Source organism: Doryrhamphus excisus, linkage group LG21 (genome assembly GCF_037039965.1).
Source record: "Doryrhamphus excisus strain RoL-2023G ecotype Guam linkage group LG21, RoL_Dexc_Guam_v1.1, whole genome shotgun sequence".
In the NCBI taxonomy this organism is placed as follows: domain Eukaryota; kingdom Metazoa; phylum Chordata; class Actinopteri; order Syngnathiformes; family Syngnathidae; genus Doryrhamphus; species Doryrhamphus excisus.
Genome location: NC_136377.1, coordinates 5405842 through 5421229, shown reverse-complemented (window position 1 = coordinate 5421229; position 15388 = coordinate 5405842). Strand labels below are relative to the sequence as shown.

The window sequence follows — 15388 nt, the reverse complement described above, 5'->3', positions numbered from 1 at the left end:
GCTTTGACAGCGAGGTCAGAGGTTGTGGTTGGAAGTGGCATCATTCATCAGTCTGTCTCTTGACTTGGACAGCAGGAAGAATGTCTTCATTCGTAACTCATCACTGAGCAGACATGACACATGCGGAACGCCGCTATGTCATTTTGATAACTTTACTATCTATCAGGGGGGGTGTCACAAGATCTCGTACCACAAGATCTTGCGAGATTAAAACGTGGTAAAATGTCTTGTTCCGAAAAAAAAAACATGATAGTGGATGAGCGTGCATTTGTCTCACCACCTTGGTGCATTTGTGCCATAGAACAATGGCATGAACGGAGTGAGCCTTTTTTGTCTGTCATACAGTTTTTTTGCCCAGGTGGGTGGAGGCGGGGCCGGTAAAATTATTATATTATATTATATTATATTATATTATATTATATTATATTATATTATATTATATTATATTATATTATATTATATTATATTATATTATATTATATTATATTATATATAGAGTGCTATATATTAGCATTCATTCATTCATTTTCTACCGCTTTTCCTCACTTCCTCATGTCTTTGGGCGAGAGGCGGGGTACACCCTGGACTGGTCGCCAGCCAATCACAGGGCACATATAGACAAACAACCATTCACAATCACATTCATACCTATGGACAATTTGGAGTCGCTAATTAACCTAGCATGTTTTTGGAATGTGGGAGGAAACCGGAGTACCCGGAGAAAACCATATATTAGCATATGCTTTTTTATATTTTTTATTGCACAGTAAATTTTTATCTCATCTCATTCTCATAGATCAAATCTTGTGCATCGTCTTGTGACACCCCTACAGCATTTGTGTTTTATTTTATTTGCATTTTTGTTTAATTTTTGTAGTCATGCTAAAAAAATGTAAAAAAATTAACCAAAAATTATTTAAAATATAATAATTAAATGTAAAAATCTTTAAGGACAGTAAAAATAAAATAAAAGGGGTAAAAATAAAAATTAATAAGGATAAAATTATTTTAATTATTTTACAAATTTTTCTAATTTTTCTCATTTTGATGACCATCAACTTTATTTTTTTAGTATTATTTATTATAAAAAATATGTAGCTTTATTGTAACAATATTACATTATTTTGTAACTTTATTGCGTTTTTTCTTCTTCTATGTAGTCAGAAAGCTCATCAACATCCAACTTACTATACACACAGACTCATCTTTTGGGACTTTATTTTTTTACTATTATTTAGTAAAAAAAATATGCAGCTTTATTCTAACAATATTACATTATTTTGTAACTTTATTGCGTTTTTTCTTCTTCTACAGTGAAGAAAATAAGTATTTGAACACCCTGCTATTTTGCTATTTCTCCCACTTAGAAATCATGGAGGGGTCTGAAATTTTCATCGTAGGTGCATGTCCACTGTGAGAGAGATAAACTAAAAAGAAAAATCCAGAAATCACAATGCATGATTTTTTAACAATTTATTTGTGTGATACAGCTGCTAATAAGTATTTGAACACCTGAGAAAATGAATGTTAATATTTGGTACAGTAGCCTTTGTTTGCTATTACAGAGGTCAAACGTTTCCTGTAGTTTTTCACCAGGTTTGCACACACTGCAGGAGGGATCTTGGCCCACTCCTCCACACAGATCTTCTCTAGATCAGTCAGGTTTCTGGGCTGTCGCTGAGAAACACGGAGTTTGAGCTCCCTCCAAAGATTTTCGATTGGGTTCAGGTCTGGAGACTGGCTGGGCCATGCTAGAACCTTGATATGCTTCTTACGGAGCCACTCCTTGGTTTTCCTGGCTGTGTGCTTCGGGTCGTTGTCGTGTTGGAAGACCCAGCCACGACCCATCTTCAATGCTCTGACAGAGGGAAGGAGGTTGTTCCCCAAAATCTCACAATACACGGCCCCAGTCATCCTCTCTTTAATGCAGTGCACTCGTCCTGTCCCATGTGCAGAAAAACACCCCCAAAGCATGATGCTACCACCCCCATGCTTCACAGTAGGGATGGTGTTCTTCGGATTGTACTCTTCATTCTTCTTCCTCCAAACACGCTTATTGGAATTATGACCAAAAAGTTCTATTTTGGTCTCATCTGACCATAAAACTTTCTCCCATGACTCCTCTGTATCATCCAAATGGTCATATGCAAACTTAAGACGGGCCTTGACATGTGCTGGTTTAAGCAGGGGAACCTTTCGTGCCATGCATGATTTCACATCATGACGTCTTAGTGTATTACCTACAGTAACCTTGGAAACGGTGGTCCCAGCTCTTTTCAGGTCATTGACCAAGTCCTGTCGTGTAGTTCTGGGCTGATTCCTCACCTTTCTTAGAATCATTGAGACCCCACGAGGTGATATCTTGCATGGGGCTCCACTCCGATTGAGATTGACCGTCATGTTTAGCTTCTTCCATTTTCTAATGATAGCTCCAACAGTGGACCTTTTTTCACCAAGCTGCTTGGTAATTGCTCCGTAGCCCTTTCCAGCCTTGTGGAGGTGTACAATTTTGTCTCTGGTGTCTTTGGACAGCTCTTTGGTCTTCGCCATGTTACAAGTTAAAGTCTTACTGATTGTATGGGGTGGACAGGTGTCTTTATGCAGCTAACGACCTCAAACAGGTGCATCTGATTCAGGATGATACATGGAGTGCAGGTGGACTTCTAATGGGCAGACTAACAGGTCTTTCAGGGTCAGAATTCTAGATGATACACAGGTGTTCAAATACTTATTTGCAGCTGTATCACACAAATAAATTGTTAAAAAATCATGCATTGTGATTTCTGGATTTTTCTTTTTAGTTTATCTCTCTCACAGTGGACATGCACCTACGATGAAAATTTCAGACCCCTCCATGATTTCTAAGTGGGAGAAATAGCAAAATAGCAGGGTGTTCAAATACTTATTTTCTTCACTGTATGTAGTCAGAAAGCTCATCAATATCCAACTTACTGTACACACAGACTCATCTTTTGGAACATTTGCATAACCCTTAATGCATTTTTATGACCTGAATATCATCCATTATTATGATCATCCAAAGAAGAAACACGTGGTCTGCTTTTCAAAGCTCCTTTTATTGGATCTTCAGCCTGGAGGGTGGCAGCGGCCACACCAGCAGTAAGAAAAACAACAACCCAAAATGTAAAAATAATACAAACCACACTCTTATCTTAAAGTCATTATTAATCTCATACCCTTCAGTGCCATCTATCTCGGTGGTGATTAACCTGTAAATAAATATCCAAAACAAAATGACACAACCTCTGCAATGAAACAGGAAAGAAAATGTGCGTATTGTTCATGTATAATAATATATTTACTTTTAGATAGACTTCTATATAATATTTATTCCATATACTCTCCTTAAATTTCCTCTACAACATACAAGAGGTGCCAATTTTTTAATTTTTTTTTTTTGTACCAAAAGCGATGCTCGGTTGCAGAGACACAGGAGGAAAAGCTAAGCAGAAGGAAGGAAATCTCAAAACAAAATTATGGAAGAATTACAGTTTGCCAGAACTTGAAAAGTTTGAAACTGAAAAAATCTTTAAAAAAAAAAAAACACACGTCTTTCAGTCTTTCAATCTTCACATGCAGGCTACATTTTTTCTTTCTGTATGACAAAACAACAGCACAAACGTACCTGAATCCACTTCATTCTGACAAGATCTTTTTAAGCATGATGCTTGAAAATGGACTAATGCATATTTTTAGAAAGAATGCATGAATCAGCTGCAGATGTGTTCTTGTTTGTTTGTAAATTAGAAAAGAAAACGATTGAGTATGTTGAGAATAACGGGGCCACAGTGTTCTCACTAGAATTTCGTCAATTTGTTCCAAACATCCAGTGAATTTAGTCGAAAAATGGCACTAAAACTTACTTTACTTTGACTTTTGCAAAGAAGAAGACGCTGCACAGAAAAGAAACAGGATACTAATAGCATTAACGTAAAAATGATGTGAAAATATAACCTAATTGTGAGGAAAGTCAGAATATTATCAAGGCAAAAATATCTTAAATCCACTAAAAGTCTAAATATGACAAGAAAAACAATTCAAGTCTAATGCAAATATAATATAAAATATATAATTTGATTTTTATGCTGAAAAACAACTTAATTTTAAAGAATAAAGTCATAACATTACAAGCATTAATGTATATTGACATTACAACAAGAAAGAATTGACGAAATTTGGCTTAAATTTGTTAAAATTATTTTTTTATTACAATAATATTGCAACTTTTTTCAACAAAACTACTGTATATTTTTGTAACACTTGATTCTCACAACTTTCTCGATAATATTATGACTTTTGGTAATACTACAACATGGATCTTTTTTTTTTATCATAATGTATAGACGCTATTCCCTTAACTTTATGACATTTTTTTTGCGTAATATTACATCTTGATTCATGTAATATAACATTTTTGTTGACTAACTATCCAAATATAAATAATAGTTTTTATAATACTATTTTTCAAATTTTTTATGTAATCACAGTGGCCCTGCTACTCGTTTGTATTTGTAATTTTTAATATTGAACTTTGCATTACATTTGAATTACATATGTTTTGTGGATGGTTGTTAGTACTTGTTAATTAATGGTGGTCTGCAACACTAAACACTGAATATGGATCCAAAAAAATGAATTGAATGAACATTAGTGATCCTGCAAACTTTATTTTTCTCACTTTTAACGTTAAATCCTCACAGCGATTGTCGAGTCCATCGCTAGCTGTTCTACTGACATTGACATTCCTCTAAAAGCTCCTCCATTGATCACCAAGAGGACTGAAATAAGTGCACGTTCTAACACTGTTGTCGTTATAATGAAGCCCAATAAAAATACTTTTAACGCTGCGGTTAGCTCATATTTACATAGAAAAATATAGCAAAGGAACATTGAACGCATCGGGTGATTTTCATGCATTCAAAAAAAACACACATTCACTTAAAAACATGCACACACATACATACACACACACATACACACACACACATGCACTCATCTGATGCCCTCATGTCCGGCGAAGAAATCCGAGCCTGGTCCCTTTTCTTCCATCATCCCTCCTTCTTCCTCTCTCTGTGTCCGCCCAAAACACCGCAACTCCTTCCTCCTCCGGCCCCGTTCTCGTCTGGCCCATTAAGAGCTATCATGAAGCTAATTGCCTGTTTGATCAACTCTCAATGGACCCGGGAAACTGAGGCTTTTAGACCCTCCCGGTCTAAGAGTCAAAAGGGATGGGAGACTTTTTTTTGTGCGAATGAATAATACACCTTGAAATGCTCTAAATTATTAGACCTGTGAATGAATGGGGTAAAGATATGGGAGTTACGGGTGGACTGGGCGGCGGCGGCGGCGGTGGCGGTGGTCTTACGAGGGTGGTTGGCGACAGTCTGATGTTTCCAGAGGAAACCTGATCAGACTATCGCTAAGATGTAGCAGCAAATAAGATCACAGGAGGTTCCTTCGTCTTTGTGCTGGCTTCCACGCACATACGCATACACACAAAAAAAACACACACACACACACACCATGGACGGATGCCCCCCTACTCTGTAATTGGATAACCCACCGTTCAACATAGAACAGTTTAACGATACTGCACAAACGTCTTAGAACACCACTACAGAGCACAAACACACAAAAAAAACCAGAACTTTGTAGAACGGTGGTGGCGCATGATCCGAGGAAGAAAGGTGCAACTTGACATCCCCATGGCAACCATGGAATCGTCCACTCAATGGCACACCCATTTGATTGTCATTCCCCAATGAACCCGGGAAGTAGCCCTCTAGCTAATCCATGATTCACAAGTCATGGCGGCCTACGACTTTCTACCTCATAGTGCTTTTTTTTTTTTCCTTTACAAATGAGCTTAATGGCATTGAGATTTTAGTTGACAGTACGTGGTCCCTTTTTTTGGTGTGACGTGTGCTGCGAATATCGTTTTTTTCGCTCGTAACCTGTAGTTGGAAGTTTCTATACGTCCTCTTAAGTCTGTTGCAATTCAGTCCACCGTTGTTGTGTATCGATCGCAAAGAGTCGGTAGGAGGTTCGTTAATAAATAAATACATTAGACATCCGGATTAGACAGAAGATGAAAAGACCGAGTTGAGTCAGATTCTTCTTCAGGTTGAGCTTGTAGTTTCCAAGGCGAACAGGCACAGTAAAGCTTTGGTCCCTCCTGAGATGGAGTCATACGAGATCGGTTAAGCACTAGTTGGTTGGCTTCTTGTTGTTGCTAGGGGGGATTTTAATCATCCGAACGTCCCCGCTATCCCGACCCGGGCGTGTCATAGCGACTTCTCCACAGCCTTTCCGCTGCTAATGGAGGGATGACCCGGGTTGGGATTGGAAACGGCGGAGATCTTGCGGCACACGGTGTTGGTGTTGCTGCATCTGCAACCGGGACGCGTGGCCCGGTCGTGGGCACACCGGCACAGGGCGAGGCACAGCCTGGCAGGGGGGTAGCAGCAGAGGCAGGGCAGGCACAGCGCTAACAGACCCATGGTGCCCCAACGGGCGAAGGCGTGGGCCGGGGCGCAAGAGCACGGGCGGTCGGCGCAGTTGTCTTCATCGTCCTGGGCCGAGCAGTGGTAGAAGAGGCCCTTGACGCAGCAAAGGCAGGTTCCGTACTCCACGGCGCTCTCGGCTGAGCAAAGGCAGCGTTGTTCGCAGGCCCAGCAGGAGGGGAGACGGCGCGGTGCGCAGCAATCTTTGCACTTGCAGCGAGCGCACCGCTCGCAGATGAACTGGTGCCGGCCCAGCTCGTCCTCTGACAGGATTTTACTCAGAGAAGTATCGGACTTGAGTTCTCTTTTCGGTTGAGAGCGAACGACTGAGGCCAATCCGGAGTGCGATGACGTCAACCCCACCAGCAACCTCTGGTCTGAGCCGGCGCTGGTCCGAGACATGGAGGAGCTTATCGTACTGGAACGGCTTAAGTGGGACATGTGAGCATGCTGCTGCTGACTTTGGCTGCGGGGCATGGCGGAATGGCGGGGAGGTTGGGAGTGCTGGGAGTATATTCCGTGCGGGTGATGCTCATCGTGGGTGTAGAAAATTCCAGATTGGGACGCCAGTTCCAGTGCCACAGGCCGTTCCACGTAGTCATTGTGGGCCCGGATGGCACGGATTTGGTCGAGCGACAGCACCGGGACCTGCTGGAGGTCCATCCTGTCTATCTCCATCCTAAAGGAGTGAGCCGGGTCCATGTCACACTGACGTGATGTTGCTCACGGTACATCAGTCAGACCTGCAAAAACACAAGCAGAAAAATGCTCATGCAAATGCTGCATTGCAGTACTCTAAAAAACTACGGAAAAACTGTTCCATTCCGGTCCTGTAGAGTCCTCTAAAGTGATATTTAGGGCGTCATTTGCATTCATTCATTCATTAATTTTCACGAGGGTCACGGGTTGCTGGAGCCTATCCCAGCTGTCTTTGGGCGAGAGGCGGGATACACGCTGGACTGGTGGCCAGCCAATCACAGGGCACATATAGACAAACAACCATTCACACTCACATTCATACCTATGGACAATTTGGAGTCACCAATTAACCTAGCATGTTTTTGGAATGTGGGAGGAAACCGGAGTACCCGGAGAAAACCCACACATGCACGGGGAGAACATGCAAACTCCACACAGAGATGGCCGAGGGTGGGAATTGAACTCGGGTCTCCTAGCTGCAAGGCCTGCGTGCTAACCACTCAAACACTGTGCAGCCTCAGTCAAAACTTAAATTATTCATTCATTCATTTTCTACCACTCGCGGGGGGTGCAGGAGCCTATCCCATCTGTCTTCGGGCGAGAGGCGGGGTACACCCTGGACTGGTGGCCAGCCAATCACAGGGCACATATAGACAAACAACCATTCACACTCACATTCATACCTATGGGCAATTTGGAGTCGCCTCATTGCAAGATGAAACTTTAATAATTTCAGACGACACATATTCTTAGCTTGCAAGCATCACTTATGCACCGACACCATTATTGGTAGAAATAAATGATAGTACAAATAATAACGAGTCATAGTTATAGGTGACAAATACTACTAATTTTGTCACTTTGAGTTCAAAACTATACCTCCACCACCTTAGTAACAACAACTTTAACCAGAAACATTTCAATTTGTTACAAATTCCTTAGAATATGAGAATTTGTGCAAAGATACAGAAGCAATAATATTTGCGTTCCATATCTACAATAAAAAGGTAATGTCTGAATGACTTATTGTTTCGTGTTTGTCGTGTCGTGGAGCATATTGTTGTTTTGGGAAGTGATGCTCCGTGTGCCTGCTGGGAAGTTAGTAATCCTCTGGCAACAGCAAATGGTGTGTGTATTTGTGTGTGTGTGTGTGTGTGTGTGTGTGTGTGTGTATATATGTGTGTGTGTGTGTGTGTGTGTGCGCCAGGCTAGACCCTCCCTTCTCGTATTACAAGACGAGCCAACGGGTCACAAAAGCGTTAATGTGCGCAAGGGACGGGGCTTCGACGGGGCCTGACTCCCCAAACTGTCGTTCCCATGGATACAACTACCATCAGCAGAGACGAGGGGGGGGGGGGGGGTTAACGGCTTTATCAGTAACTTCCTGTCTGAAAGTTACGTGAAGAAAAAATAACCCTCCAGTGTATAAAAGTGAGTCGGATTTGAAGGGAAACGAGGAGAAAAGGCTGAACAGAGCGCTAGTGTTGGCAATGTGGTAACCTGAGGAAGGACCTTTGTGCTGGGGGAGTATCAGTGTGATGGGACGGGTGGACACACACACACACACACACACACACACACACACACAGTACTATTGAGCTTCGTTTTTATACAGAAACACAATTTTCACTAGCCATATTTGCACAAACCCAATCCGAAAGCTCTATTAAAATTATACGATATTTAAAACATTTTGTAAACTCGCTCACTCAAGGTCGAAATCGGCTCCATCCATGCTAAAGCGCCCCCCCCCCCCTTGACTTCCGCTGAGTCTGGACGGTCGATCAGGTTTTTAATGGACGACGCATCTCTCCTCCTGCTCCTCCTCTCGATGACATCATTCAAGCATCCAAGCTATTTTAAAAGCCGCTGCAGTTGCAGTGACCCCCCCACAAGTCGGAGTTGCCCTTTCTGTTTTACGCACTTCCTCTCATTTTTGACCCCCCACCCCCCACCCCAGCCTGTCCCAAAAGACCTCCAGACAGGAATAAACAGCACTTTAGAAAGTCCCTCTCAAATTCATTACAAATGTTATGGAATGCTGCTTATGTTTAAGGACACTTTCTTGTAAAGAAGACAAAACTGTATTTAAAGATTTGGTACTTCTTGGGGGTGGGGGGGGGGCGCTAACTTTTAATTGTGTATTAGTTATGTTTATTGCCAGGTAGTTTGGATAATACTGTCATTCCTGTAGGTGGCGCTGATTCTCTGATAGAAAGGTAATAGTTTTTATGCCCTGATAAAGTTCAGTGAAACGTTGGTAGGATAAATAATCCTTCATTTTAAGGTAACATGACCTCACCCCTCATTAATTAGAATACAGGCGGTTCTACAGGTTACAAAAGAGTAACATTCTTAGTCTGTGATGTAAGTCGATTTGTAAGTCGGAATTCATACCGAAATTAAGTTCCTCACATCATACACAGATGTCAGGTCTTTCGACCATATTGGTAACGGTAATGTTTTAATTTCATTTGAACATGCATCAGATTACAATTGAATGCATCACATAATCAGTTCACAGTTCCACATGTCCAAAAGGAGTAGGAAGAAGCAAAGCTTATTAAATCCTACCCCTCCATCTGGTACTTTTACAATCAGTAACTGTTACATTTGTTCACTTCCTGCTTTCCTGATATAGTTTAAGTTTGTTTTTTTTATTTTATTATTATTTATTTTGTTTTTATTTATTTATATTCATTCATTCATTCATTTTCTACCGCTTTTTCCTCACGAGGTTCGCGGGGGTGCTGGAGCCTATCCCAGCTGTCTTTGGGCGAGAGGTGGGGTACACCCTGGACTGGTGGCCAGCCAATCACAGGGCACATATAGACAAACAACCATTCACACTCACATTCATACCTATGGACAATGTGGAGTTGCCAATTAACCTAGCATGTTTTTGGAATGTGGGAGGAAACCGGAGTACCCGGAGAAAACCCACGCATGCACGGGGAGAACATGCAAACTCCACACAGAGATGGCCGAGGGTGGAATTGAACCCTGGTCTCCTAGCTGTGAGGTCTGCGCTAACCACTAGAACGCTGTGCTGCTATTTATTTATATTTGTTATTTTTTTTAATTTTTAATTTTTAATTTTTAATTTTTAATTTTTAATTTTTAATTTTTAATTTTTAATTTTTAATTTTTAATTTTTAATTTTTAATTTTTAATTTTTAATTTTTAATTCAAGCAAACATCAACTGCTAGTATTGTTTCTTGAATTGGCTCATCGTTGTGCATTGTTTGAGGTCCTGACTCAATCCATTCCATAGTTTGATTCCACATACTGAAATGCTATTGCTTTTTAACGTAGTCCTAGCATATAAGTATTTCAAATGTAGTTCTTCCCTGAGATCATATTTCTCCTCTCTTGTAGAGAAGTATTGGATGACATTTTTAGGTAATTGGTTATTTTTAGCCTTATGCATTATTTTAGCTGTTTGAAGATGAACTATATCAGCAAGTTGAAGTATTTGTGATTTTAGAAATAAGGAGTTAGTATGTTCTCTGTAGGCGGCATTATGAATTATCCTTACTGACCTTTTTTTGCAGTACATTTAGTGAGTGAAGATTGCTTTTATAGTTATTACTCCATATTACCATATTACCTTGATAACAAGGCTGGTCACACGCTTATAGAATGATTATTGCACATATGTACATGTATATATCCGGCGCTAAGACCCAGAGGCTTTCCTCCCTTTCTGTGTCCTCCGGGGAGCGCAGCAGCAGGATTGGATGACAATAAACTTGATGAGATACCGGATGTGCTGAATCTGACCCTGACGGAAAGACTGAAATAGACACTGCAGGCCAGGGATGGTAGGGGGGGATGGGTCACAGGAAGGGGTCAGCGAATGACCGAGGGATCACGACGCTATTAATGATTTTTTTTTTTACATAGAAATATGCAGCGTAGACGCTTGGAGAGGACGTCGTTGCGGAACAATGTCACACCGGAAGTGAATATGGAGTCCGCTCACATATTTGGGAGTGTCTATGGGAATGATGTCCCTGTGTGAGGTCACTTAGTTCATCCCAAATGTGTCTTCATCACAAAACCTATCCAAGCATGTCTTTATGTTCCTTGTTTTGTGCACTGGGAACAGAAAAGGGCTTTTCCCAAACTGTTCCCACAAGGATAGAAGCATGGAATTGTACATTTGCGCAGTGAGACTCCTCTCCCTAGAGAATACAATACAGTTGAGTCGTCCCTGACTACCCGAAAACTGATGTTCTTGTGCATATTTTGTGCGAACCAAGTCCCTGTAAATGGATTGGAAGTGCGTCCAGATACTTTTGTGCAACAATCTGACGTACTAAGTTGTTTTCTAGTGCAAATCTTACATTTCCGTAGCGCTGTGGTTGCACAGTGCATTAGCCAGAAGCATTAGCGGCGTAAAAAAAAAAAACACTTCCCTGTCCATTCATCCCCACCCTCCATCATCCATTCATCCATTTCATCATCCCGCCTCCTCCTCCCCCTCTTCCGCCCCACAGCTACTGTCCTCGCTACTGTCTCTCGGCTCCATCATGGCCGCCCATGGCTGGTTAAACCCTGCCACTCCTCTCCTCTCATGCCCATCACTCCATCATCATCATCATCATCATGCACTCATCCATCGGCCCACCCATCGGGTATCGACGTTCTGCATCCGACCTTGAGGACAATCAATTTCAACCCCTGCGTGTCCCCATCACATTTACACACACACACACCCATTTACTGGAGATACTTCCCTTATGGGGACCCCATGCTGTTAAAGGAAGCCATGTATTAAACAGTAATATCAACATCAAGGATGCATATTTACATATCAAATATATATTAAAGTCACATAAAACTGTGATTTCCTGTCCCAAAACATATAATGTGTGATTTTAAAAATGCCAAAACAGAAAACTGAAATTTAGAATGTTTCTTCCTTATTAGAACCTGAACAACAACCCTCTTGGAATTCCTTTGTTTATTATTATTATTATTATTATTATTATTATTATTATTATTATTATTATTATTATTATTATTATTATTATTATTATTGACGGCTTTAACATAATGGAATGTACATATTGTAGGGGTGCAACTCCCCCACTCAGTAGTATCTCCTGTAAAGGTATCAAACATGAGCATCTGACTCCGGTGTGTTTGATAAAAAAATCAACTTTTAAAAAAGCTACGCGCTACAAAACTTACAGGTCGTCGGCCATTTTGGTTGTGTGGTGAGGATTTGGGTCATTTCCAGGGATTGTACTTAAAACTCCTCCTTGGGAATACGCCCAAACGAGAACCAAAATTGCGTTTAGAGTTTTCAATCATAGGTTTGTTTGTTTTTTTTTTACTAAAATATACATATTTTAGGGCTCTGTAGCAGCCTTTGGAAAGTTATAAAAATATATTAGACACAAAATATGGCACCTAGTATGTCACGACGCAACAAATGCATAAAAATCCAAAAAGTACATGTATTGTAAAACCCACAGTGAGGATGTTCCAGGCCATTTTTAGGGGTCGTACTGGAATAAACTCCAGCTACGGAATCCACCCGATCGCTTCCACAACTGAACTCTTGTGTACTACATGGCCGAAAACTTTTTACATCAATGTATTGGTTTAACTGTTGGGAAAGTACTATTAGTACAACGTTACAATAAGCCTAAGTGTTTATAAGTAAATTATAATGAATTCTTAATTTTTATCACAAGGTTTATAGCAATTTATTACATCTTTTTAAAGCATAGTTATATAATATTCCAATATACCATCATGTAACAAAAGAAAAATAGTTCTTTACAATAGTTTAAAGCTTACCTCTGATGGGCGGCAGATCCATGTTGCACTCGTGACTCCTGTCTGTTTATGCAAATGTCCCTCAAAACTCATAGATCTTTCGTAATGTGCTTTTAATGCCCTAATTGACTTTTAAAATGTTAAAGAAGTCCTAGTCATAGTTTGTGATGGCTTATTAGGATTGATGTCAATCAGTGCATATAAAGGCTACATAGATGCTCTCTGTGAGCAGGATGTGCTCTCTTCTCCTTCCTCCTCCTTCTCAGATCCCGGTGCGTCCTCCTGAGGTCATGTTCCCGCACCTCCCCTCAAAAATCAGACAAGTTTTGCACATCTCCTCATGCTCCGAGGATGCTGGAAAGAGGGCTGTCAGCGTGATAAAAAAAAAAAAAACAAGTTGCATAGTGCAGCATCAAAACGGGGAACGGGTTAAAAGTGCATGTTGCGTAAGAAGCCCTTTAAAAGTTTGAGATTGGATGCACAAAATGTTAGAAAAACATCTCCTCCTTTCCTGTCCTATTGTAGCTTCCACTTCTCTTCTCCAGAGATGAATGACAGGGTTGCGTACTGTCTCTCTCTCTCTCTCTCTCTCCCCTCTCTCTCTCTCTCTCTGTGTGACACTCCTCCTCCTCCGCCTCCTCCTCTCCTTCGTTCCACCCCTTACCCGCTCCTCTCACTGAATTTCAGCCAGCTCATGATGAACATTTTACAAGTTAACAACACTTTCAGTGAGCTGAAGTTCCACAGTGAGTCATCCACACCAGTAGGGGGCGCCACTCTTGATTAAAGTCTTCACAATGTAGCCCAATTTCTCTAGTTTATAAATATGTTGTCCATATGCAGAAATTGGGAACAAATTCAGAACATGTAGCTCATCTTTCTCCAGGAAAAGCTCTGATACTTTGTTGTAAAAGTCTGCTCACCTCCTGGTGAGCTATGGCATATGATCCTTCATCTTGATAGCTATCATTTCTATTTATTTTTTTTTTATTATTTATTGATGTCGTCCAACACCGCACTGATATTTTAATGTAACTGGTAAAACTGTAAATGTCAATCATTTTTTGTTTTTAACATTTATTTCAACACTTCCCAGCGTCCCGTCCCTGTAGCTCGTTGTCCGGTCACACCCACACCCCCCCCCTCTCTAATTGCCTTTGATATGTGGGCACGCAGATGAGTCCAGACACTGATCCATTAAGTGACCAGGCCCGGCTTGATTGGCTCCGGATGAAGCCCTTGAAATAGCAGGATTGGCTGTCAGCCAGGCGGCCATTTCCTCTGTCTGAGAGGAGCTCCAGCCACCGGGGCTCGAATGCATTTCCTGGATTGTGAATAAAAGTTTTATTAATGAGAGGGGGAGTGCATCAGTGGGACATGCCCACTTTTGCTCGCTCGGACCCGCCCTGTTCACTCGAGACGGGGAGGGATGACGGGTGTGAAAATAAATGACAAAAGGGGTTTAGCTCAGGGAAATTCTTTAGGAACAAAGGCGTTTTAAAAATGGCTGCATCAAAGCTACAATAGAAGATAATTGGATGATGGCATCGGCTTATGTATAAAATCACAGTGCAAAATTCTCTAATATAACTGCAACTCAGCTAGGAGACCAGGGTTCAATTCCACCGTCGGCCATCTCTGTGTGGAGTTTGCATGTTCTCCACGTGCATGCGTGGGTTTTCTCCGGGTACTCCGGTTTCCTCCCACATTCCAAAAACATGCTAGGTTAATTAGCGACTCCAAATTGTCCATAGGTATGAATGTGAGTGTGAATGGTTGTTTGTCTATATGTGCCCTGTGATTGGCTGGCCACCAGTCCAGGGCTCCAGCACCCCCCACGACCCATGTGAGGAAAAAAGCGGTAGAAAATGAATGAATGAATAACTGCAACTCTAATATCTATGTACAACACCAAACCAATATTGTGCCTCAAAGCATGCTGGGTCATTATGGTAATCAAAGGGACTATGTGTCAGAAGCTCCAGAAGTCTTTGATACAAAGCAAAGTGGGTGGGGATCCGCACCGAGCAGGCAGCGCTGAGCTAACATATGTGATGTCGAGGTGACGGAGAAGCTAGCGTTCTACGATCATGTAGTGGACATTTTGGTGAGTTTTTTTTAGTTTCTTTTCATTTTTGTGATGTTTTTGCTTGGAAGCAAAAAAAAGAAGGGATCGTTCACAATCTTGATATTCAGTGCTTTATCGTTGGTAGTTCATTTAGTAAATTCCACAATCATTTATTCATGTACATTATGGGTGGTTTATTCAGTAAAAATTCCAGTTTTAGTGTTTTAAGGTGGTGTGTCATTATGGTTTAATTTCATTTGAACATGCATCAGATTACAATTGAATGCATCTAATCAGTTCACA

The 15388-nt window shown here is 41.1% G+C and overlaps 1 protein-coding gene across 1 annotated transcript; it reads right to left on the bottom strand.

Annotated features, from left to right (window-relative positions):
• Nucleotides 1-3040: 3040 nt before the first annotated feature.
• LOC131137841 (protein sprouty homolog 3) lies at nucleotides 3041-13549 on the bottom strand. Its single transcript, XM_058086201.2, has 2 exons — nucleotides 13039-13549; nucleotides 3041-7267 (listed from the first exon to the last, which is right to left on the bottom strand). The coding sequence occupies exon 2, from the start codon at nucleotides 7224-7226 to the stop codon at nucleotides 6306-6308; it is 921 nt and encodes a 306-aa protein (XP_057942184.2). The 5' UTR covers nucleotides 7227-7267; nucleotides 13039-13549; the 3' UTR covers nucleotides 3041-6305.
• Between the last annotated feature and the right edge of the window lie 1839 nt (nucleotides 13550-15388).

What these genes read in the sequence shown, in the direction of transcription:
- LOC131137841 (XM_058086201.2), bottom strand. Translation starts at nt 7,226, where the DNA reads ATGGACCCGGCTCACTCCTTTAGGATGGAGATAGACAGGATGGACCTC.